Genomic DNA, 24,436 nt, shown 5'->3' on the forward strand with positions numbered 1-24,436 from the left:
TCTCAACCTCATTTCCTGGCGGGGGTGGGGAGTTGACCTTGCCCCCTGGGCCTTCCTGGGGCCCCTCACTGGGGAGCCACCTCTCAGAGGTCTGGCCCAGGTTCACGCGGGCAGCAACCTCAGGGAGTATATGGGGCCTTGGCACCTGAGAAGGGGTGGGGTGCCTTGCCGTTTTGGGAGCCTGGGAGAGCAAGCAGTTCTGGAGTTGGACAAGAAGCCTCCTGGGCAGCCACTGAGGTTTGAGTCCTCAGACTTGGCCCCTGGCCGCTGGGGAAAGCTGGGCCTCTGCCTGTGGGTTCAGGAGTCGCCCCCCGCCCCGGCCGCCCGTTTGACCACACCAGGGAGGGCAGGGAGGGAAGAGGACCAAGGCTGTCCCAGCTTGTGTGGAGCAGTTCCCTGGGCCACGCTGTCTCCAGGTGCCTTCCTAGAACCACGCTGCCTCTTGTAGCCCATTGTAGGACACATTCTGGGCACAGGGACCCAAAATTAACGCTGAGTGGTAAGGGGTATGGGGGCGTTCCAGAGGGGCCTTCCCACCCCAGGTAACCCGGCTTTGGACACATCCAACCAGGGACCTGGGGAGGGTGTGGCTGTGCCACCCTTTACCGGGCTCCTGGGGCAGGCATAACGGGGGGCTGGTAGTGCCCACACTCTCTTACCGCTCAGCAGGGGTTGACCCAGGTCCGCTGGTCAGGAGGGCAGCTTAGTGAGGGGTGGACGGGGGCTTAGTGTGAGGTTAGGGGGGCCCGGTCCCGGCTCCTGCCCTTCCCTCCGTGGTGGGCTGTAAATAGCTGCACACGTCCAATCCAAGGCTTCACGAGCCTGTGGCCCCCGAGGGTTGCAGCCATCGTCCTGTGCGCCCCGGTTGTGTCCAGGCAGAAGGCTCTTCCCACCTCCAGAGGGACCCAGAGTGGGGGGAGGTGCCCCAGAGGATAGCCTGAGCACTACCCAGCCTACCCAGTGTCCAGATGAGTCCCCCAGGGCTCCTGTGGGCAGCTGCTGATGCCGTGGCAGGAAGACAGGGATAGTCCCTCGCCCCCGGTAGGAGAGAGCAGGGCCCTACCAGCAAACAGCCCATCTTCACGGAGTCCTAGGAAGTCCATGTTCCCCCCAAGTCAGGAGACAGGCACGGGCCAGGTGGCATAGGGTGAGCCCAGCCAAAGCCCGGGTCCCTCCCCTGCCCCACCTGGGGAAGCTGAGCCCTGGTCCTGACTGAGTTGGGGGCTTTGGGTCAGGACCAGCAGCAGGGATCTCCCTTTAGAAGGGGGGTGGCCAGGCTCCTGGAGGGTTCCAGAGTTGGAGTTGGCTGTGGTGGGCCCTGGCACTTGGCAGGAGCTGGTGTCTTAGAAGGGGCAGACGGGAGGACGGGTAGGCCCCACCCCCAGGCTGCAGAGGGCACGCTTCCCCTGCCCCAGGACAGGGCCGGCCCACGGCTGGACGAGCGCTATCCCCCAGGTGTCCCCAGCCTGGTTCTGGGAGCTGTCCGCACTTTCAGTCTGCCCGTCCTGATGGGACGTCCAGGACGGCACCCAGGCCCGTCTTCACAGGACCTGGCCTGGTGGCCTCCGTGGCCGCAGCGAGAGGGTGTCACACTCAGAGCGGGTTCTCGTACCTGCTGATACTGGAGAGCTTCTCCCGCAGGGCTTTGAAGCAGGGCCTGTGCTTGGGGTCCCTGTACCAGCACGAGAGCATCAGCCTGTGTGCGGCGGGCGGGCACTCCGGGGGGCAGGGCATGCGGTAGCCTGAGTTCACCCTCAGGAAGGCCTCGTGGTTGGACGTGCCTGTGGTGGGGCGGCCAGAGGAGCTGCAGGGGCTGGAAGCTGGTGCCCACCTAGCCTCCCCTTGCCCCTAGGAAGCCACACTGCCATCTGCTGCCCTCCCAGGAAGCCCTGGGCCGAGCTCCTGCCTGCCTCACCCCTGCACACGCTCCTGACGCCCCTGGAGGGCTGCCCCTGGGAGGCCGGCTGGGGCAAGTCCCAAGTCCAGGTGATGGCACCCTCCTGCCCCGCCCGCCACTGGGGACGCTGTCGGGGGCCCGGTACCTGGATAGGGCACCTGACCCCTGCTGAAAATCTCATGGAGAAGAATCCCAAAGGACCAGACATCAGATTTGATGGAGTAAAGCCCTCGGGAGAGGGCCTCGGGGGCGGTCTGCTTGTAGGGGATGTTGTGGTCGTGGGAAAGGTAGACGTCCTCCTGCAAGCGGACACGTGCGGGTGGGCCTCGGCGGCTGCCCTCACCCCTCCCACCCCAGCCGCACGGACAGGGCCTGGGGTTCTCGTGGGCCAGTGCAGCGGGCACTGATGACCGCCGCTAGAGGGAGGTGCAGCTTTCCCTCCGATTCGGGGCGGGGCGGGGGCAGGTGGGCCGAGCTGGCAGGTCAGGGCCAGGGTAAGCGAGGCCCCCGCCCTGGTGGTGTCAGAATCGCGCAGGTGGGCCGGCGTGAGCACGCGCACGGTGTGGCTGCTGCGGAGCAGCCTGCAGGTCTGCTCACGCCACAGGCTCGCAGAGCTGCCCAGCTCCCCCGGACATGCTTGGAAGGGCTGGAAGAGTCACGCTTGGCCTGCCCCGCAGCTGGCCCGAGTGGATGAGGGAAACGCCTCTCGAGAAATATCCAGCTTATGATGAGGAAGGAACTGCAGCATCAGGACAGCCGCCCGGAGGCGAAGCGCCCTGGATGCAGCGCCCAGTGCCCCATGCACCCGAGCGGAGGGTGCGGGCCCCAGAGGGTGAGAACAGCCGGAAGAAGCAGTCAAGTCATTGTGGCCCGGGTCCGCTCCAGGAGCAGACCAGTGACATCATGGTTTTCAAGAACTTGGAAACAACTCTGGGGGGCACGTGATGACTGTAAGGCATCCCCGTTAAGTGTCGAAAGCGTGATTGTGGCTGTTTTTATTTGGGGTCCTTGTATAGAGATCCTGAAGTGGGCGCATGGGGACTCGGGTCTAACTGCATGGAAGAAGGCTGGGGGGCTTGTAGGGGCCGATGGGGGCAAGGGGCTCAGGACACCATTCCATCCACTCTGTCTCCTGTGTGGGGGGCGGCTGGGGGGGATGTTTGCCCTGAGCTCAGGAAACGCCCCCGGCCTCTGCCCTCACTGCATACCCAAGGCAAGCTGCCATGAATGAGTGAGCACAGGGCGCTCTCCTCCCCCCGCCCCGGCCCCCATGCAGCCTCCCTTTCCTCCCGCAGCCCCTGCAAGTGCTGACCACCCCCCCTTCCAGCCTCAGAGCCCTCTGGGAAGCCTCTGCCCCCCATCGGGGTACGGCTCCACAGCCCTGCATCTTGCCCTCCAGCTTCCTGTCCCTGCTCAACTGGTCTCCCCGAGGGCGAGGGCAAGGGGAAGGGCAAGGCCGAGGGCGCGCAAGCCCCCCAGGACCCCCCGCCCCAGGTGCAGAGGATGCCCTGCTCCTCCCTCATGCCCTGGGCCCTACCTTGATGAGCCTGGCTAGCCCAAAGTCCCCCACTTTGCAGATGTTGTTGGCCCCCACGAGGATGTTCCTGGCAGCCAGGTCCCGGTGGATGTAATTCTGTGACTGCAGGTAGCACATGCCCTCAGCCACCTGTGATGCGAAGTCTACCAGCTCCGAGATGGGCAGGGATGTCTCGTCGGAGTCTGCGGGGCCGGGGAGCCGCGGCCAGAGGAGCTCTGCGTCCCGCCGGGCTCAGGGACAGGGCTGGGGCAGCCGCCTGACTCGCATTGGCCCAGTGGGCCCGCCACGGCCCTTCTGGGAGGCGGTCACGGGTTAGAGCCGAAGTGCAGCTCATACGCACCTTTGCCCCCCTCTGCACTAAAGCGAGAGGAACATCTACACAGTCGAAAACCTCAGGTTCAACACCAGGTAACTGGCTGAACAGGCACAGCTTGTGGACGTGGTCCGCGCTGGTGCGCTGTCCGGAAGAACCTCTGATGAGGGGACCTGGCCGCAGTGATCAGACTCGCCGTGAAAGAGGCTGTGTTCGGTGTTCCAATGTCGCCATGTAAAAATCTGCCCGGCACACGTACCCTGGATGTCGTGTTCCTGCAGCACCCACTCGGCGCCACTTGAGCCCCTGTGACATGGGGCTGCGTCCGCGCCACGGCACCTCGGCCAGCTAGCCCTGATTGTGCTTGGTTTGGGTGTTACATGAAATGCTAGGCCCTGGGACAGGTGATGGGGTCTGTGAGTCCGCGAGACCCATCGTGTGTGTTTAGTGTGCGTGTAGGAGGGGGTGTGCACGCAGGTGGAAGTGTTCATGCACATCCAGACACCGCAAGAAGGGCCAGCGCCTTCCAGAGAGAGAAGCAGAGCCAGGCCTGCATGTTCCGGAAGCTGGGGGGTGGGTGGGCCTCACCTGGCATTGGAATAAAATGGCCTTGGTTAACTGTGCATGTAGGCATTATAGCCCTTCTCGTCTTATTTGTACTTCTCTGTGTTTTCTCCAGTCCTACAATGAATAGATGGGACATTTACCACAAGATGTTTTAAATCCTTTCTCAAGCAGGGCCCGGCCGACAAAGGCATCAAAGCTCCCTGGTGGCCTGTGCCTGGTACGGGGGCGACGTGGGTTTTCTCTTTCTTCGTGCAAGTTTCCCACGCCCTCCCGCAAGCACGGGTCACTTGGATCCCTGGGCAAGGAACCCCGAGTGCGGCCCCCAGGCCGGCTCACCCCACAGCAGCTCCAGCAGGCTCCCCTTGGGCATGAGCTCTGTGACGATGTACGCGGGGTGCCCCATGGATGCCACGGCGTGCAGCCCCAGGACATGCTTGTGTTGCAGCTTCTTCATGGCCTGGATCTCCGACTGGAACGTGTGCTGGTGCAGGAGGTCATCTGCGGGGGGCAGGCAGCTTCGGTGGGTGCGGCCCCAGTCCCGGCTTCCCCACCCACCTGCACGCAGCAGCTGCTCAGGATGTGCGGGCACCCTCCCCCGGGATGCCACGGCACCAGGGCCACGGGCCACAGGAAGGGGACGCTGTGCCCACCACCTGCTCTTGCCCCACACCAAGCATCACGATTGCCAACGCCTGCCCAAGCCCGAAGCGAAGCAGAACATCTCCCAAGTGTGTTCCCGTGAGCCCCCGATTCCTGGAGTGGGGCGTCCAAACCCCTAGTGGGTTTATAGGAAATTTTAGATAAATCTTTAAAAATTTCTAGTGATCTATTTATTTTAATGGATTTCCATTTACATTAAGGATTTAAAATTCCCTTCTTAAATAAATGCATTTAGCTGAAAACATAGACATCGAAAGGAAAATGCCCTCTGAATGCTGTTGTAGACGCCGCACGCTGCACACTGAGCCAGCGTGTAGCTCACGGGACCACCACCCCACGAGCGAGGCCAGGAGTCCCTGTTGGGTCCCTGGCCCGGGCCCCACTCACCTCGAGCAATCACCCTAACAGCCACTCGGATGCAGTCTTTCCAGAGGCCTTTGAAGACCTCCCCAAAGTACCCAGACCCCAGCTTCCTGCAGAGCGTGAACTCCTCCTGCGGTGTCTCCCAGTCTTCACAGTGGGGCAGGGGCTTGGGCTTGTGCTGGAGAGACAGGCAGGGGCACAGGGCAGGGGTGCTGTCCCCATCCCCTAGCCCACCCTTCAGGAACTGCCCACTCCGACCCCAGGACGGGGAGCCCCTACTCTATTCTCAAATGTAGGGCAATGTTTTTTTGGTGAGGTCCCAGGGTCCAGCATGTGGCCAGGCTTTCCCAGGAGCTGCCCCCACCATGGGTGCTCTCTGCAGTATCCTGCAAACACCCTCACAGCCCGCTGCAGGGTTTTGGCTACGTGAGGCTCGGTGACGCTGGGGATGCTATGATGTTGGCTGAGTGCCACTCGGACAAAACTTTGGGCCAGAGGGACGCAGGACATGGTAGGAGCATAGCTGACCTCTCCCTGGCCCAGGGGCGAGAGCGACCTGGCAAAGGCGGGCACATCCCACCCCACCTGCCTGCTCCTACGCCCAGCTCTGTAGGACCACAGCGTCCAGGACAGCAAGAGTCCCTGGGGCCAGGTGTCCCCGAGGCCCCGCCAGCCAGTGAGCACATCAGGACCCACACCCACCCTGTGGAGGAGAGGGGGCCACAGGTGGGCAGAGGACGAGCAGGGGCAGCAGGGCGCAGGCGGCCCTACCTTCCAGCAGGGCACGGTCAGCCGCAGGCCGTGGGACAGGCTCTGGGCTTTGTGGTGCTCCAGGAGCTCGGCCAGGCCAGGGAAGGACGCAGCCTCGCTGAGGTGCAGCCGGCCATGCGCCACCAGATCCTGTAATGCCTCAAGGCCAGCCTGTCCCCGCACTGCAGGGGGGTGGGGGGAGAGCCCAGTGGACGCGGGCATGCAGTCCCGGCCCCTGCCCTCAGAGGGGCGCTCGCGGGCCAGGCATCCCGCCCCGCGGCGTATCTCCTAGCGAAGTAAGAAAACCCAGACCCGGCAGGCCCCAGGGACAAGCCGCCCACTGGAGGGAAGGCTGGGCTGGGTTGCGGCAGACGGACGGAAGGGGACGGGCCGGGGGGATGGGCCAGGGGCAAGGAGCCCTGAGGCCAAGTGTGGGTGGGGCCACAGACTGGGGAGAAGGTGTGGGAGGCCATACCTGAGAGAACATAGTCAGCGCCCGGCTTCTCACTGACCCTGACCAGGAAGGCCCCTGACTTGATGCCCTCGGCCTGCAGCCGATGCAGGGCTTCCGAGCGCGAGATGCACCCAAAGAACCACCAGAGGGGCGGGGGCGGTCCTGAGCCTGCACCGACCTTCAACCCATGCCCTCTGACCCCATGTCCTCCCACCTGCCCGCCCTGAATCCCAGCCCCCTCACCTGACCCCAGCTGCTCTCCGATACTGTCCCTGGCCAGAGGCCACTTCGTTGCCCATCAGAGACCCCAAATGTCCCAAATGGCCAGTCTGGACACCAGGAAAGGCCTTAGTGACCCAAAGAGGTGCAGGCCCCTGCCACCACCCTGCCCAGGGTGTCCCCTGTCCATAGAGTCGGAGCCACTCCTGTCCCAGAGACACCACTTATCCCGAGTGGGACCACATTGTTCTGTGACCGGGCCACAGATGCTCTGCTCTAGGACCGGGGGACCTGCGGTTCGGCAGGCTCTGCACGCGCGTGCTCACACACAGACCCACACACACGTGCTCACGCACACCAGTGCCAGGGCATGGCCAAGCCCGGACTGCAGGGTGGGGCTGCAGATCCCCCGCTGACTTCCGCTGCCAGCTGCCCTGCCCTTGGTCACTATTCCTTCAGGCGTCACTGGAACAGAAGCCCCCCCACCACACGGAGCCCCGTGAGGGTCACGCCCCACCCTGACCGATTTAGCACATCTTGAATCTCATTTGCTCACCACTCCAAGCACCCTGCCTCCTTCCTGCTTTTCAAATGCACTAGGTTCTCGGGACCTCAGGGCCTTTGCACCCGCCGTGCCCAGCTCTGCACTTCCCTGTCCTTGGACCGTGCTGTCTATGAATGCACTGCGTGTCTCCCTGCACACATTCACCATGCTACTCCTCCCGCGTTCAGGATCGCCGGACTACAGGCGGGCAGCGGAGTCTCTCCTGCTGGACCCTCCCGGCCCAGAGCTCAGAGGAGTGAGCTCAGGTGGCCTGCACACGCCCATGCCAGGCTGCCCCTTGTGGTCCAAGCTTCCTGGGCAGCTCCTTGGGACCAACCACCACCTCCAGGATCCTCTTTACCAGTGACGGGGCAGCCTGCAGCCCACGCCCAGATGGGCATGTCGCAATGACCTTCCTTCTCCCTCTACTAGGTCACGCATCTGGTTTTGACTGTTTGGAAGGTGAGTGAAGCTTTGCTCCCCAAAAGGCCCAGTCCCAGCCTCAGATTCCTACGCAGCTGGCCACCCAGAAGCCCACTGTGGACCCTTCTGTCCTCTCTGGGTCCTGGCACCACAAAGTGACCATGGGGGAGTCCAGGGGAGGAGCCATGTACCCACAGATGTCCCACCGCGAAAGCCTAGTCAGCTCTCCTGGGACGAGGGTGGTGGGGTTCAGCCCCAACTAGGGGGCACCGGGAGGCAGAGTCACGTGTCCCCTATCCTCATTGGCCTCCAGGAAGCTGGCCCAGCATCCCGCCCCTTCCCAGAGCCCAGCCACAGAGCTCTGTCCCGAGGACTGCCCTGCCCTGAGCCCTTGAGGGGCCTCAGGGCGCAGGGAGTGGGGGCACCTTGGGGTGACCCATGAGGGCCATAGGGATACTACCAACTACCAGGTAGTTGTGGGGCACGTAGCCCTCGACCAGAGCCCTGCCCGCCGCATCCAGCAATGTGGCCCACCACCGCTCCTCCTCCTTCCTGGCCACGTGGAACAGATCCCCGCCCAGAAGCTCAGCAACTCATCCGTCCGGACCTCGAAGTCCCAGAGGCCCATGTACTGGGGGCCCGGGTGAGCCTGGCCCTGGGATACCATGGCGGGTGCAGTGGCAGGACTGGCCTCCCGGCCTCACCACCTGTCACTAGGCAGGCTGCAGCACCACCCTGGCTGGGAGCGGTGGGTGGGTGGGGCCACCCCGACAGACCATCTCCAGCCAGCCGAGGAGCTGGCCCACTTCCCCGTGATGAGGCGGCCAAGCCAGGCCAGCCACACCTGCACCCACCAGGGTGGCCTCTCCCTGAGCTGCCCAAACACCCAGGGCTCCACCCTGACGGCCCAGCAGCTCCCACCTGCCCTCCTAGCCACTGAGGCCAGGTCAGCCTGGGTACCGCTCTTGCCCACCTGCTCCGGGATGTGTGCCCACCACGTGGACGAGGGTAGGACTGAGTAACTGGTCAGACAGGGCCTTCCTGGGGTCCAGTTTAGCGGTGGGGGCTCAGGTGTGAGTGGAACCCAGGTGCGAGGGGGAGAGGAGGGACGGAGGCCTGTGGGTAAGTCACCCCTGCCCACCCCGCGGGGGCCTCGGGGACGGAGCTGGGCCAGGGGGACAGTGAGCTCTCACAGGGTTGCTGCTGGAGGCCCAGGTGGCCGCTGCCTTCCCCTCCCTACCCTGGAGGCTCTCAGCCACGCTCCGCTCCCCACCGCCAACCTCTGCGGGGAGCTGCGGGGAGCTGCGGGGAGCTGGGGTGACTGCAGCCGTCCTAGACGCTGACCTCCAAGGGACAGGAAAAGGTGGGCAGGTGCTAGAAAGAGGGAGCCCACATGGAGGCCGTGGGGTGGGGGACAGGAGGGGCCGCAGCAGAGAAGGAAGAGCCCTAAGGGGAGGTGGGGACCAGGGAGTGAAGGGGGCTCAGGCTGAGTGCCATCCGCCCTCGGCCACCACGTCTGAGAGGGTGCGGGGACTCTGCCCCATGACGGGAGCTCCAGGAGGACAACGACCGGGGGGGTCGTGTACTAAGCCTGATGTATTGGCACGACTCCCCCCATGAGGAGCGTGTATTACTCCGTAAGTTCACAGCCATTCTGGCAGCCCCGTTCAGTGCTGCCCAGGGTGGGGAAGGGGCCAGGGAGCTGAGCAGAGGGCAGGGCTGGGCCGGGGGGCCCGGGGCTCCAAGGCGTCCCTGCTGCGTGTCTGGCCCTCACTGTGGGAAAGCACGCTCCCGGCGCCCCCGCCCTCGGGCCCGGCCATGAGCTCACGCCCAGGGGCCTTGGGGTGTCTCCCGGGCAGACACCCAGGCTTTTGCCCAGCAACACCAGGAAGCAGGACAGCACTGAGACGGAAAGTCCCCCGCCCTCCTGGAGGCTCCAGAGCAGCAAACCCGCTCGGCCTGTGGCTGACGAGACACGCTAGGAATGCACCAGTGACCCCCACGCGCACCCGCCTCTGGTCCCAAGCCCAGCACACCCCTTCCCTCAGCGCCGGCTGCCCAGCCCCGCACCACACTGACCTGCCGCTGTCAGGAGGTGTCCAGTTCCGTCTCTCACCAGGAGGCCCCTCAGCCCTCCCAGGGCAGGACGGAGGCATCCAGGCTGCAGGCCAAGCCCTCCTGCTCCCACCAGCCCCCCGGGTGGGGGCTGGCCCAAGCCTGGCACCCAAGGCTCCAAGGGGCCCCTGCCCTCTCCCAGCTCAGCCCTGCCCCACACCCAGGCCGATCTGGGGGGCTCGAGCCTACCTCCTCCCTCTGTGCTGCCCTCGCCCGTGGTGACCTCAGCACCCTCTCCTCCAGGAAGCCCCCCACCACTCCAGCCCTGCACAGCCTCTGTGCCGAGTGTGGGCTCTCGGGTCCCCCCTGCACCAGCCCGTGGGCAGGGCCTGTGGTCCGTGGGGAGGAGCTAACGGGCCTCAGCAGGTGCGGAGCTGACCCTAAACTGTGCATAGAGGACTGTTCCCTCCAAGGGACGAGGAACAGAGGGCAGCTTTGCATGCCTCTGCCCCTCCGTCCCACAAGCCTTCTGGGGTCACAGGAGGCTGGGGGATGAGGACCCTGAACACAGACCACACCCGCCTGGTCCCTTGCCCCTCCGGTCCATCTCGTGGCGACTGGAGCTGCTGGGGTGAGTGAGAACCAGCTTGTCCCACCCAGCTCCTCATTCAGTGATGCCAACAGCGGCTTGAAGTCAGCCCTGGAGGGAGCAGGCTGCTTCCTTCTCCCCAGGGAGCTGGTTGTGACCCAGCTGCCCGAACACCGTGGCAGCCGGCCCCACCCCTGCCTGACCCTGCACAGCCAGCACACAGGACCCTGAACCACTGAGACAGACTCTGCCTCCCTGACCTTTGCCCCACCCCAGAGAAGGACCCTGACCATCTCCCACCCCCAGGAACGGCCACGCAGCCTGACCTGCCCGTGGCCCCACCCAGCCCTCCGCTCCCTCACTTCAGTTGCTGCCCCAGGGACACGGAGTGGGCTGTTCACCCCTGCAGCCTGCAGAGGTCATGCTTCCTGTGGGAACAGGGTCCCCTGGGGCGGGGGCCCGGGCCACGGGGGCCAACTCTGCCTCAATGAGCCCGCTGGTGGGCCACCCCGTCAGCTCCAGCTCCGGTTCCGGGTCTGCAGGCCGCGGCCCATGTGCGACACGTGTCTGGGCATGTGTCTAAACCAGTCACTGCGTGTTTATTCAGCACACGGGTCTGTACACAGGCAGCCCGTGTGCCCAGCCCGCGCTGCTTCGGCCCCGTGCCCGGGGTCTGCGTTCCCAGCATCGGCCACGGGGGACTTGGCAGAAAACCGGGGAGCCCTGTCTCTGGCTGCTGCCCGGGGCCACAGGTGTGGGCAGGGGGCCGTGGACCAGGCTCAGGGCTTCTCTGTCCAGCAAATCCCCGAGGCCAGAATCCATACAGGTCCCACCCCGACTGCTATGCCGAGATCTTACCCGGCCAGGGACACCTGCCCCTCCTGAGTGGGTGTCTGCGTGTGTCTGTCTTCCGCGCACACGTGTGTGCTGGTCAGCACGTGTGTCAGGGTGCGAGGCCCACAACCAGAGGCCGTTCCAGGCCGCTGGCACCCCTGCATGGGTCGACAGCCAGCCTCATCCTGGGGGGACACGCCGGGCAGGGGGGAGCGGCCCCAGCCCCTGTGTCCAGTGCCCCAGGTCACGTGTGGGCAGGGGCGAGGCGCCTATGGGCCGCATTCAGCTTCTTCTGCAGCGTCGCGAAGGCCGGCCGCTCCTCGGGGCTGCCCTTCCAGCACTCCAACATGAGCGTGTAGACCTCCGCCGGGCAGGAGGCTGGGCGCGGCAGCCGGTACCCTCGCGTGACCTGCTGCAGGGTCTCGTGGTTGCTCAGTCCTGCAGAGGGGCAATGAGAGGGGCTGGGCAGGGCAGCCTCGCTTCTGCGTGGAGGTCACGGTAGACACCTCCCCCCAGCTCCTGGCCGGACCCTGCCCAGCAGGTGGCCCGGAGGCGTGGCGCCCCTTCCGAGGTCGGGGACCCCCGAGCAGGGTGTGCCTCCTCCCTCAGACCACACAGGCCTGGTGGAGGCCTTGCCTCCTCCCTCAGTCTCCCTTGCAGCCCACCTTCATAGGGACACTGGCCATAGGTGAAGACCTCGTAGAGGAGAACTCCAAAGGACCAGACGTCCGACTTCTGGGAGTAGATGCGGTAGTTGGCTGCCTCGGGCGCCGTCCACTTGACGGGGATCTTGGAGCCCCTGCTTGGGGAGTAGATGTCATCCTGGGTGAGGGGAGACCAGTGGTGGGTGGACGGAGTGGCACCCTCCCCTCCCAGCCACGGCGGGGTCAGGGGTCCCAGCCCCGAACTGACCTTGAGCAGCCGGGCCAGGCCAAAGTCAGCCACCTTGCATGCCAGGTCGTCGCCCACGAGCACGTTCCTGGCCGCGAGGTCGCGGTGCACAATGCGCCGGTCCTCCAGGTAGCTCATGCCCTCAGCCACCTGGCAGGCAAAGCTCAGCAGGAGAGGCAGGCCCACGGCCCGCCCCTCAGGGCCTGTGGGGCAAGGCGGACACTCAGGGGGGCGGGGGTCTGCACCATCACTTCCCTCCGTGCCTCAGTGTCCTCGCCCCAAAGACGGGGTGGCCCAGGCTGCAGGGGGCACCGTGCTGTGCAGTGACCACTCAGGGAGGCTGCTCCTGGGCAACCGGCCTGGGCCCCCAGGAGAGACCAGACCCAGGGGAGGTGCCCGGGGCTGGCGACACGGATGCACCCGACCCCACTGCACTCAGCTCAGCCTGGAACCGCGAGGCTCTGACTGCCCCCTCCACAAGGCACAGGACTGGCCCAGGCCCGGGCCCGAACCCACCGCTGGCCAGAGCCCGCAGCAACCCTCTGGGCCTCAGACGGTCAAGCCTGGTGCAACATCAAAGGCCCACGCCGAGAAGGGGGCCCCGAGGTCACGGCTGTGCATGGAAGCCTGGGTCACCCAGACGGCTACCGGCCGGGGGGGGCACCCACTCACTCCCCAGGAAGGCCTGCAGGCTGCCCTTGCGCATGAGCTCGGTGACGATGTACACGGGCTGGCCCATGGAGCACACAGCGTGCAGCCGGATGAGACGCTCATGCTTCAGGCTCTTGAGTGTTTGGATCTCCTTGCTGAGGTCTGCGAGCTTCATGTAGGCTGCAGGAGAGGGCATGGATCCAGGACCTGCCCACACCACCCTGGCGCTGCCCCAGGGCTCCAGAGGTCAGAGGGCAGGGCGGGCAGGGGCCAGCAGGCCTCACCCACCTGACTTAATGACCTTGACCGCCACTGGTGTGGAGCCAAGCCACAGGGCTTCCCACACCTCCCCGAAGTAGCCTTCACCCAGTTTCCTCCGCAGGGCAAACTCGGAGTGAGGCCGCTCCCACTCGTCCTGCTGGGGGAGCTTCTGAGGGGGCGGGGGGCACTCCATACCTCTGCTTGCTGCTCCCTGGAAGGGGGGGGCAGTGTCTCTGGGAGCGCCAGGCCTGCAGCCCCTCAGCCAGGCCGAGGCCAGGGGAGCCAGGTGCGGACCTCCAGAAGCCTGGCCCCACTCGCTTCTGGACCTAAGTGGCACCTTTGCTGGAGGTGGACACCCACCCACGAATACTCATTACAGCCCCAGCCAGGCTGTCATTAGCAACCGGAGGAACTGGATTGCTGCCCCCGGCAGGACCGCTCGTGCCCACGGCCCAGGCGAGCGTCCCCTCCTCCAGCTTCTGCCTGCGGCAGGTGTGGCCCCTCCTCAGACGCCTCCCCAAGCTTGCGCCCAGCCCTCACGGCCCCTCTGCAGAGCTGGGTCTGGGACTGGGGGGACCCTACAGGTCTCACTGCAACCCCAGCCCCAGAAGTCCCCAGAGACGGAGATGTCCCGCCTGTGAGAGCAAACCCAACCCCAGGCAGGGCCCTGGACGGAGTGTGGAGGTGTGGCCGGGGCCCCCAGGGCCCCCAGGCCTTTCCGGACCCCCCAGCCATGCTGGGAGCCTGGCCTGGGCTGCTGCCTTGCTCACAGCCCCGGACACGTGCTGGGCAGCTGGGCGGGAGGCGCGGCCGGGGACTGGCCCACCTGGGGCACACAGGGCTGCAGCAGTGGGTTCCGGATCAGCTTCCAGTTGGCCTTGTAGTAGGCGAGGAGCTCCTCCAGGCTGGGGAAGAGGCGGCCCTTCTGCAGGTAGAGACCGTCGGCGGCCGTGGAGATGCGGTAGTGGCGGACCTTGGCCTGCGCGCGCACTGGGGGTGCACGCAGGTGAGGGCCGCGTCTTGCCGCAGCCTGCCCCAGACCCTCCCAGCACCCGGGCCAGGGAAGCAGGTCAGCACCCAACCTTCCTTGGGTCTCATGGGAAAGGAGGGAGTGTGGGCAGCTACAAGCCGGAGGGGCAGTGACAGGGCCCAGGGCGGACACTCGGTGGCCCCCCGGCGCGTGGATGAGTCCGAGAGTGAGCGGACCAAGGAAGGGAGGGTGAGTGAGGAGCGAGCCGTGGTGGGGGTGGGCAGGCGAGGGAACGAGGGGTGGGGGGCAGGTAGTGAGCCTGCAGGTGGACGGACCAGCAGGCGAGCGGACGCGTGAGGTGACCAGGCCTGACGTGGGGCCAGCAAAGCCTGGGGAGCCCCCACCCCAAGGCCAGTGCGGGGACAGGGGCGCGAGCGGTCGTCCGGTACCAGATAGCGAGTAGTCCCCGTGGCTGCTCTCACTGGGCCAAATGAGGAAGGCACCCGGTGCATTGGCCGGGGACAGGAGCAGCTGCTGGGCCCCGGCGCGGCTGATGCCGCTGAAGTACCAGCTGCCAAGGGCGGGCGCGGCGGTCACCACCAGGCCTGGGCCTGAGGGACCCCTGCTCCCACGCTGCTCAGAGGCCCTGACGCCCTTGCTGTTCAGGCCGCAGGCCCGAGCCCGACTCCCGCCGTCTCTCAGGGACAGGGGCCCCCAGAGCCCAGGGCGGGGGTCCTGCTCCCAGGTCTGCACCCGCCCCAAGCCCTCAGTGCCCCCAGCCGTGACCTGAGACAGGTGAGACTGTCCACACACCTCAGCCAGCGATTCCCCATTAGCCCTGCTCACAGAACCACCCAGCCCCAGCCGGGGGCTAACCTGCCAAACTCAAGACTGCTGAGCCCCTACGGGGGGGTGGTGTCTACAAGGAGCCAGGGGGCCCTGATGAGCAGCCCCCAGGCTGCAGCTGTGCAGGGAGGACCACTAGCTCCACCTGGCCAGGCACGGCCCACTTGCCCCAAGAGGTGGACAGGTGGGGCCGACAGAAGCTTGGCCAGGAAGGCCCTGGAGGAGGCAGCTGAGCCAGGCTGGGCAGGGGGTCCGGGAAGGCTGGAGGAGGCTCAAAGCATCACATGTCTGCCTCTGGGGGCCCTGCCCAGTGCAGGCCAGCCTGAGCCCCTGGCCCTCTACACGTACAGAGATGCTCCCTCTCCGAGCACTCGGATAGCAGGGGCTCCTAGGGGCCCACTCCTCAGTCTGAGTAGAATGCCCAGATTCCAGGAGCCCACACACCTGAGCATGGAGCAGGGCAGGGGGAGGGCCTGCTGGGCGCCCCCCACACCTGACACCCCATCTGGGCCGCAGTCCACCTGAGTCACACCCCATGCACCTCCCTGGCTCCACATTCTTGGAAGGAAAGCAGAAAAGCTCCTGGTCCCACCCCATCGCCTGTGTCTGCTTCCCAAGGCCCAGGGAGGGGAACCCCACACCGGAGTCAGCTTCCTACACTGGAGCCTCCTGCTTCCTGGAGATTCTGGGGACCCAGGGGCAGGAGGCCTGCTGCTTAAGGGAGAGCCTCAGTCGCTCGAGGGACAGCCCTGTGAGCATGGCCCTTGTCCACTCTGATGGGGGAAACATGGGTCCTGGGGGCCAGGGGGTTGGCTCTGACCCCTACCTGGGGGTGCAGGACCAGCAGTTATCCTAGAGGACCCAAAGCATGACTCAAAGTGAGTCGACACAAGGAGGGAGTGCCCTGAAAAGGGGGCACTGGGTGGATGGGTGGTGCCTGGGCAGGTGGGTGCTGCTGGAGCCTGGGGTGAGGCCAGGGCCTGGCAGGAGGGGGACAGAGATGGGCCTGTGCCTGACAGGCACCAACCTGGCCAGAGCCAACCCTGGGGCTGGGCTGAGGGGCGGCCAAGAGGAAAGGGCTGGAGACAGGAAGCCTGGGGCGACGGCAGAGGCCCCAGCAGCACTAGGAGGTAAGACCAGCACGCAGGGCAGAGAAGGGTCAAGGACACGGGGACGTGGGTCCCCAAGACCAGACGTGGCTGGGCAGCAGGCTCGGGGAAAGCTGAGGAACTCGTTCTCGACACACTGATTCAGGAGCAGGAGATACAACCCCACGAGGCTGCCGGGCTCCGTCCGCCGAGGGCCTCCTGCAGCCAGGCGCCGCCTTCTGACGCCCACCAGCTGGGAGAGCCCCCTCCCAGGACTGTGGGCGAGCGGAGAAGCTCAAGTGTCCTCATCCCAGCCCTCCCCTGGAGCTGAGGGCCGGGGATGTTCTGGGGAGTCTTTCCCTGGGGTGGGGCAGTGGCTGAGATAAGATGAGAGGAGCCAGGGCTGAGGGTCCTCCCCCTGCCCAGCCAGTGTGGCCCTGGGGACAGACGGCCAGGTGTCTGGGACTAATGACACTGTGCGTGCAGCCAGCCCTTTCATCTTGGGCCCAGGCAAACAGTCATTACGACCTCCTCCTGGCACCACCCCCTCTGACCCACCCAGCCTCGAAGAGTGGCTCATGGGATCTGTCTTCCACTTGCAGAGTGACTGTGGGCCCCCTCCCCATCAGAATGGCTGCCTGGTCCCTCCCACCGCTCCCAGTGGGCTGGGCCTGGGGTGGGGGCCAGAGTCCCCCCAGAGGGGCCTTCTTGGGACTCGGACTTCCCCATGCCACGTGCAAATCCGCCAGGAGGCTATGGGAGTGCCGAGGGGTTCCCGGGAAATGGGATGGCCTAGTGAAGTGGAGACCCAGTGCTGGTCTGCAGAGGACACATAGGGGGCTCAGGCCCAACCCAGCTGGGCACAGGACAAGAAGCCATTGTCGGGGTGAGGTCTGGGCAGCTGAGCTGTTCACCAATCACATTATGGTCTTTTCTCACCCAGACGTCACCTCCATGCGCGCTGGGGCGGTCGGGGGGTGGGGGTGGTTGACATCGCTGTACCACATCTGTCTAGACATCAGGAATTGCAAAGGCCGTGACATCCAGGCTGATCCAATGCATCCAGGGGAAAGATGGGGGCGGGGGGGAGGGCACAACCAGAATTTGGATCCAATGCTTGAGGCCCCTGCACCATGTCCACCACCATAGACAGAGCCCAGGTGGAGCCAGCACACGGCTGTACTAGGAGGCTACCTGTCCCACAGACCCTAAGCCTGCGCTGAGAGGTCAGCTCTTCTCCAGGCCCTGTGGGAGAGCCTCCACTCTCTGCCTCCCTCCATGATCGCAGACTGGCAAGCCAACAGCCAGGTGTTCACACCAGCCTGTCCCTGCCTGTGGACTCTCCCGGCCCTAGGGATCTTGGGCATGCTGGGGGGAATGGGTGAGCTTCCCCCACCTGCATCCCCTCTCAAAACAAGCTTCTCTGGGAGCAATTCCAGGGCCATTTGTGCCCCATACTTGGCCAATGCAGCAGGGAGAGTTCTGGGTGAATGTGGACCAGTGAGGGAGCAGGTGAATGCACCTCTCAGACTCAGCATATCACCCCCTCTACCCTCTGGTCACCCCCTCATCCCTCACAGCATCTGGATGGCCTCTCTGCTCACTTATGTCCTCATCGGGAGCCCTAGGAAGATAGGGGCCATGTCTGTCTCAGTTGGAACTGCACCCAGGACCCTAGCCCCCGCCCTCCAAGCACTGACCACTCAGCTAACGTGGAATGAGAGACCCCCAGAGTGCGCTCAGTGCCAGGGCTGAATCCTTGTGTGAGAGGGATTCAGGAGGGCCTGGCTGGCTGGACCATGTCCCAAAGTGGCTGCCATGCTGGGTGCCTGGCCAGGGGCATGCATACACGCTGTCCAGCTTCCTTGCCACTCGCCCTGACCGCTCCTGCTGGAGTCATTGCTCTTAGCCACACGGGGACACAGTCACTGGCGTCTGTCCCCCACCCCTGTGTGCTTGCTCACCGCTGCATGGCCAGGCCTGGAGGGGTCCTGGCCACAGAAGGGAGGGAGGGATGGAGGGAAGGAAGGAAAGCAGGACGGCTCCTGGACATGCCATCCTGGGACTCAATCCTGCCCTTTTTCCTGACTGCCTGGGGCAGGGTGATACTCACGGGTGGTCTGAGAGCGTCCTCGGGGTGGCCTTGGCCAGGTGGGTGATGGGTACCAGCCCAGTACTGGGCGGGCCAGAGAGCCTGCGGGCAAAGATGTAGTCGCCCTCCTCCTTGAGGGCGTAGAGCCTGTCCCCGCGGCTGACACTCAGCTCGGCTGAGCACCGCGCCCTGAAGTCGTAGAGCGCCTGGAAGAGCTTCGTGGGCTCCAGGGGGCTGCAGGGCTCTGTGGCGGGGGGCTCTGGCTCAGCACTGGCCGCAGGGTTGGGGAACCCCGGGACGCCATCGTCTGGCGCGGCCACAGGCCAGATCTTGTCCCAGAAGAAGGACAGGAAGTTCAGCCGCTTCCTGAGGAAGGGCTCCATGCTCCTGGTCGTCAGGGCGCCGGACCCAGGGTCCCGCAGGGGAGGGGCCGCAGCGGCCGGACTGAGGACTCCGACCAGCAGAAACTGGAAGGGCCGGTGGGACGGCGAGGGTCCGAGCCTTACTGCTGGCGTCCCTGGTGGCGCAGAGTGTGGGGCTCAGGTCACTCCAGAGAACCCTCCAACAAGGCGCGCACAACTCCCCCCGCCCCCGCCCGCCTCCCGGGCTGGGGTTCAGACCAGGGTGGGCTGCAAGGTGGCCCTCCAGCCCCCCACCACACGACGGCGGCTCCTGTGTTGGCCCTCTAGAGTGTCGCCCCAACGGCTCAGAGCCGCTCTTTGGGGCTGGGCCAGGTGCGGCCCCAGGACGCGCCTCCGGGGGCGGGGCCTCGGGCTGTGGGGGCGGGGCCTCGGGGCGGGGCTGTGGGGGCGCAAGTGAGACGCGGTGGGGAAAGCGGTCAGCGCAGGTGAACCGCGCGCCTGCCCTTGACCTGAGCTTTGCCCTCAGAGAAATGGGGTTCCATGAGTGGGACAGAAGAGAGCTGGATTTGTGTAAGAAACCGCCTGTTCTCGGGGCGCCTGGGGGGCTCAGTCGGTGAAGCGTCCGCCTTCCGCTCAGGCCATGATCCCGGGGTCTTTGGATGGAGCCCCGCGTCAGGCTCCCTGCGAGCCTGCTTCTCCCTCTCCCTCTGCCTGCTGCTCGCTCCCCTTGCTTCTGCTCTCTCTCTGTCAAATAAATAAAATCTTAAAAAAGAAAACTGCCTGTTCTTTAAATGTTGGCCAAATCTCTCAACATAAAAATCCTATGCAGGACAGGGCCTTACATGCCCACCACGAGGCTCGGCACCAAAGGCTCGGAGCTGGGCTGGGGGCAGCCTGGGACTCTGGACAAGTGAGCTAAGCTCCCTGCACCCTGGGTGTTACGCGGTAACGTGGGACACTGGTGGTGACTGTGGGGTGCTCGGTGAGCCCGGGAAGGGCTCTGTAGGTGCCGCACCAGCGATGGGCCACTCCAGGCCAGGAGACCCCCCACAGCCACCATGGGGGTGGGGGAGGCTCTGACACCTGACCCCCACCTCAGGGATGGGAATGGGGGTGCCGTGGCACAGAAGGGTGGCGGGTGAGCCTGGGAGGGCCTGCGCCACCCCTCTTCCTCAGCTCCCTGGATGGGGCCAGGCCCCCTGCGCACTGAGGCTCTGCCCACTGCCAGGTCAGCCTCTGTTTCTGGGCAGGATGGAGAGAGCAGCCTCTGGGGCCCTGAGGCAGGGTCTGTGGTGGGTGGGGTCCCAGCCCCAGGCAGCCTGCATGCTCCTCCGCTTGAGGGCCTCCCCCCAGCTCAGCCCCTTTAGCGCCTGGTGGTCATGGTTGAGCCCATACCCCTTCTGTGAGACCCTCCTTCCAAACTCCACACTGGATCAACGCCTGGATGTGCATTCTGGGTTTGCACGCGGCCAACCAACAGGTGTGACGATTGTTTGGCCAAGCAGAAGCCAGACACCCCCCACCTGCCCCCAGAGCTGCAGCAGACCACTTCTCTCTGAAACACACCCCGGGGGCTTCCTGGGGCACAGCTCGTCCAATGTGCAACTATACTGCGGCCATGGTGCCATGAGCGGGCCCTCCCTGAGTCCGAGCAGCTCTCCGGGGCTCACAAAGCCTGGAGGGGCAGGGGGCCCCGAGGGGCAGCCTCTGTGGAGCTGAGACTCATCCTGTGGGAAGGCGGTAATTGAGAAGAATGTAGGCTACTTACAAATACAAACTTAGGGAAGGGCCTGGAAGGGCCCTGAAGTTTCTGCTCCACCAGCCTCGAGGGGAATCTGCGCACCCCACCCCATCACGCACTCCTCCCGTGCTCGTCACGTCTGGGTTTTGCACACCAATTTCCTTAAATCCTTTATACTTACGCTGCTTCTCTCCTGGGAAACCATGCTTTGAGGCTCTGGTCCTCTCGGCCGCAGGGAGGCCCTCTCAGGTCGTGGGAGGGTCCCGCTTGTGCTGACCGTGCTTGGGGTCAAGTGCTCTGAACACTGGACACTCCCAGTCCCTCCGAGCTACAGCGTTCCAGCCGCTAGGACTCAGCACATTCCACCTGGTGGTCAGGGCAGGCAGGGAGGGACCCTCCTCAGTCCTCTGGCCTCCATGCCTGGTGCCCAGGCCTCCTGTCGGCCCAAGCAAAGGCCAGAGAGTGAATCGGGGGACAGAGCGCAGTGGGCTCCATCCAACCCCCATGGCATCCTACAGATGTGGAAACAAGGTTCTGTTCACCCCTCCTCGAGGTCAGAACGGGGACATTTTCCAGCAGGAACATGTGCTGGGCGGTGGGGGCCATCTCCAGGTGACTGGGACAGAGGGCCTGAAGAAGGCCCCATCCCCCAGAGGGAGAGAGGCTCCTCCTTGACTGCTCTGGTCAGTGGGCTCTGCGGGGAGCACCCCACGCACGGCCACCTCTCTGCTGGGGTCCTCCTCCATCCCCTCACCCCCAAGCCCCCAGACTACCTCTCTTCACCCACCTCTCCCCTCCAAGCAGCCTGTTGCCCCTGCGCACACACCCCCGGGGCCAGGTGGCCGGCAGCAAGAGCCACTTTTGTCCGTCTTGTCGTTGGCAGTTCTCAGACTTGCCTCGCTCCTGCTGGCCTAGCTGCCTGCCCCCAAGCTCCAGGTTCAGGGACACACCGTTCCCTTCCTCCCCTCACCCTCCTGGCCCAGGACGGCCCTGCCCTGACTCCGCCACTCTCCTGTTAGCCTCACCTCCTCCATTGGCCCCAACCACAGAAAACGGTGCTGGTGGGGGTGGGGAGGTGCGTGCATGAGGGGGAGGACCCCCAACTTGGGATGGGGTTAGAAGACATGGTTCTAAACCTGCTGTCGGACTCACCAGCCGTATGACCTCGGGTAAGGTGCTAGACCTCTCTGCCTCCATTTCCCTGTCTCTAAGAGCATTGAGCCTGCAGGGGCCCAGTGAGGGTCCAGACGAGCTCTACTGGGAGGAGGAGGGGGCTTCCTGGGCATTCAGCTGAGGCTGGCAGCCCAGAGCATCACACCATGGGTTCATTTTCTGGAGGACATGCTATGGGGGTCTGTGGTGGAGGCACACCCTCCCCCCTGTGATCCCGCCACCACCAGGCTCCCCACCCTCACGACTCCTAAGGCTCAGGGGCAGCGCAGCCTGGTACTGTCCATCATGCCAGGGGCTGCCGCTCAGCAACGGAAGGAAATACACCCAGCAAAGGGTCCCCAAAGGCTGCGTGCCATGCGGCTCCTTTCTACAGCGGTTTCAGGGGTGGAGAGGACAGTAGTGGTTGCTGGGGGAAAGGAGGGGTTGGGGTGGCTGCATGGGGCAACATGGGGGTCCCTGGGGGGTAGGCCAGTCCCACGTCTCGCGGTGTCACTCTCACTATCCTGGGTGACCTTGCATGACAAGATGTTCTGAAAGATGATGATTCCACTGGGGGAACAGGGCAAGAATCATGGGATCTTTGTGGTATTTTTTACAACTGCGTGTGAATCTACAATTCTCTCAAAATTAAGAATTTAATTTTTAAAAGTTAAATAGAAAAAAGGGGATGGGGCCAAGGAGATGGCAGAGGTCCAAGACATGCCTGGCCCAGAAGACCGGGGTGGGGAGGGGTCTCTCTGTCCCTCTCTGTGGGTGGGCTGCAGGGTGGGGGGTGTCTTCCTCCTCTCCCCCTTTCCAGTGTCAACTTCCCCCCCACCCTCAACACCCCCCCTTTCCAAATAACAGCTAGCATTTGCTGGGAGCCCGAAACAGGAAGAGGAGGGCAGAAATGGCATCCACCCACGCCCCCTCCCCAGGTCTGACCTCCTGGGCCCTCCATGCCCACCCAGGCCTGGGCCTGAGGATGAGCTGATGGGCCCCTAGCCAGGGAAGCCTCTTCCCAAGAATGGGGTCACCCAGAGGGGAGGGGTGCACTTGTGGGGCAGGGGAGGCTCTGGACATAGAACAGACTGGCAGGGGGCTGAGGGACAGATGCCCTATCCTGGAAGAGGCCCACCACTGTCCTTCCCCCCGGGGCAGGGACACCCACAGGAAGGGCATCCTGCCTCCCTTCCCCTCCCCCATCCTCCCCAAGGATGACTACTGCCCGGGGGAGGCCCCAGGCTTGCTGAGACATCCCAGAGGTCCTGAGCCCAGCTGGGGGCTACAATGGGGTTCAAGGGAGGGGCTGACGGGCTCCCTGGAACCGTGGAGACCAATCGGTCCGGACGCAGATCAGGAGTAGCAGCCCAGGCAGGCGTAGTGATGGCAGAAGCAGCTGCTCCAATCCTGCTCTGTTCCCTGGGGTGGTGACGACTGTCACCCACCTGCCAGTCCACTCATGAGGTCACTGCTGCTCCCCGCAGGTCTTCCCACGGGTTCCTGGGAGCGGGGCACAGGCTGGGACGGCGAGCAGAGCCCTCTTTCCTGCACCCACCCCTCCAAGCCTCGACAGGACCCCGGGACAGGGCCCCGGCCTAGGCGCCGGAGGCCTCAGTTTACTCCTCTCTGCGCAGTCCTACTTTGGGCGTGGCTTTCGGAAGAGCCACTCGTGGGGGTTCCCAAGTCGGGGAGGAACCAGGTTCCCCAGGGAGGGAGCGAAGCCTCGGGACCGCTCTGTCCTCCTGAGACCGGGGTGGGGGGCGGGGCCGGGGGCCGGTCGAGTGGCTCGAGTCCGAGTCGGAGTCCGGGTCTTGGGGGTCCCAGCCCCGCCCCGCCCCGCGCGGTCTTCCCGAAGCTCTTCAAGTGGAGGGGCCCGACCCGGCGGGGTCTCCCCGCACCCCGGAGCCCTGGGCTACCGCCCCACCCTGCCCCCACCCCCAGGTCGGGCGGGGCGTCACAGAGGCCCGCGGTCCCCATGGCAACACGCCGGACGCGGCGGCGCGCGCTGGGCGCAGTCAGCCGGTTGGCTCTCTCCGCTCCGGGAGGCAGGGCAAGTGGGCGCTCCTGGAGGCTGGGCGCGGGCCGGGGAGGCGGGCTGGTGGCTGCGGAGGGGAGGGGGTGGACCTGGGGGCTTCTGGAAGGCCCAGGAGGGTGTAGGTCTGGGATCCCAGCCAGAGCACAGAGCGGCCCCTTCCCCAAATTCACGACCAGCCCCTCTGCGATTTTCCAACCGAGAGACTGCTTGCGACTGGGAAACATCCCTGAACCCACAGTCAGACCCAGGGGCCAGAGCAGGACTTAGGCTGGGATTCCTGGAGTCATGCTTCACCTCATCCCAGATACCCTCTCTGTTGTACCCAGGGCCTGCTCTGGCTTGTCTGCCCTGGGAAGGTGAAGGGCTGGCCTTTGGGGAGGCAGGCAGACTTGGGTCCCAACCTTACTGCCACTTAGCAGTGTGGCCTCGGGCAGGTCACTCAGCTTGTCGGCTTTCTTTGTAATTCATCCAACCCTTGGGTTGCTGGGACTACCTGAGCTCTCCCAAGTGAAGCCACCGGCCTGCACAAGGAGCTGTCTCACTGTCCGGGGCGGGAGCGAGGCGGGGGGGGGGGGGGGGGGGGGGCATGGAGAAGGGGGCAGGGGCGGGGCTGGGACCTGGGACAGCAGTCGGATTGCTGGCCCCTTCTCCAAGGAGCACCAGCTTGCAGGACCAATCCCTGTGGCCCGTGGCCGGCCCCAGCCGGCCCCAGCCTCCCCAAGGTGGGCCACTGCCCCCTAGAGCTGGGAGCCGAGGCAGGGTAGCATAGAAGGAGAGTCAGGCCCTGGAGTTGGTGGCTGGCCTCCAGCCCTGAACTGAGAGCAAGCTACGAAGCACTTTAGCCTCAGGCCCCCCTTCTGTGAGATGAGATGACAGGACCTCACCACTCTGAGGGGCCTCAAGGCATAGAGTGGGGACTCAGTAACTAACTAGAAGGCGAGGCCCGGGGCTACCCTGCCTCCTTCACTGGCTCCAGCCACCACCTGGCCTTGTCTTGGGCTGAGCCCTGGCCCTTTGCTCTGATCTGCAGTGACAGTGAGGCATGGAAGGTCCGCAGGGACGTGGTGTCCCCCGGGGGGAGTCTGGTGCCGCACAGACAGGATCGCACTGAATCCTCTCAACAGTCCTGAGGCAGCACC

At 65.0% G+C, this 24,436-nt stretch overlaps 2 protein-coding genes across 5 annotated transcripts; both read right to left on the minus strand.

Moving 5' to 3' along the window:
* Window positions 1–1,593: 1,593 nt before the first annotated feature.
* Window positions 1,594–10,605, minus strand: PTK6 (protein tyrosine kinase 6). Its single transcript, XM_045886107.2, is given in 10 exon segments — window positions 1,594–1,781; window positions 2,043–2,196; window positions 3,435–3,616; window positions 4,651–4,812; window positions 5,362–5,515; window positions 6,109–6,230; window positions 6,233–6,265; window positions 6,560–6,709; window positions 8,185–8,307; window positions 8,310–10,605. Coding segments are annotated over 10 exon segments (1,353 nt in total). The 5' UTR covers window positions 8,395–10,605.
* A 438-nt stretch (window positions 10,606–11,043) lies between these two features.
* Window positions 11,044–18,710, minus strand: SRMS (src-related kinase lacking C-terminal regulatory tyrosine and N-terminal myristylation sites). Of its 4 annotated transcripts, XM_054510190.2 has the most exons (9): window positions 18,026–18,710; window positions 15,269–15,382; window positions 14,428–14,549; window positions 13,835–13,998; window positions 13,036–13,219; window positions 12,769–12,927; window positions 12,118–12,299; window positions 11,871–12,027; window positions 11,044–11,643 (listed from the first exon to the last, which is right to left on the minus strand). In XM_054510190.2, exons 1-9 carry the CDS (start codon window positions 18,385–18,387, stop codon window positions 11,450–11,452), a joined length of 1,638 nt encoding a protein of 545 aa, XP_054366165.1. In that variant the 5' UTR covers window positions 18,388–18,710; the 3' UTR covers window positions 11,044–11,449. The 4 variants fall into 4 exon arrangements, with proteins under 4 accessions (XP_054366165.1, XP_064429533.1, XP_064429534.1 ...); XM_064573463.1 differs by lacking the exon at window positions 15,269–15,382; XM_064573464.1 differs by lacking the exons at window positions 13,036–13,219; window positions 15,269–15,382 and having other exon boundaries at window positions 13,835–13,933.
* Window positions 18,711–24,436: the final 5,726 nt, after the last annotated feature.

Source organism: Mirounga angustirostris, unplaced genomic scaffold (genome assembly GCF_029215605.1).
Source record: "Mirounga angustirostris isolate CCGP_5_RB_7025 unplaced genomic scaffold, mMirAng1.0.hap1 SCAF_10, whole genome shotgun sequence".
In the NCBI taxonomy this organism is placed as follows: domain Eukaryota; kingdom Metazoa; phylum Chordata; class Mammalia; order Carnivora; family Phocidae; genus Mirounga; species Mirounga angustirostris.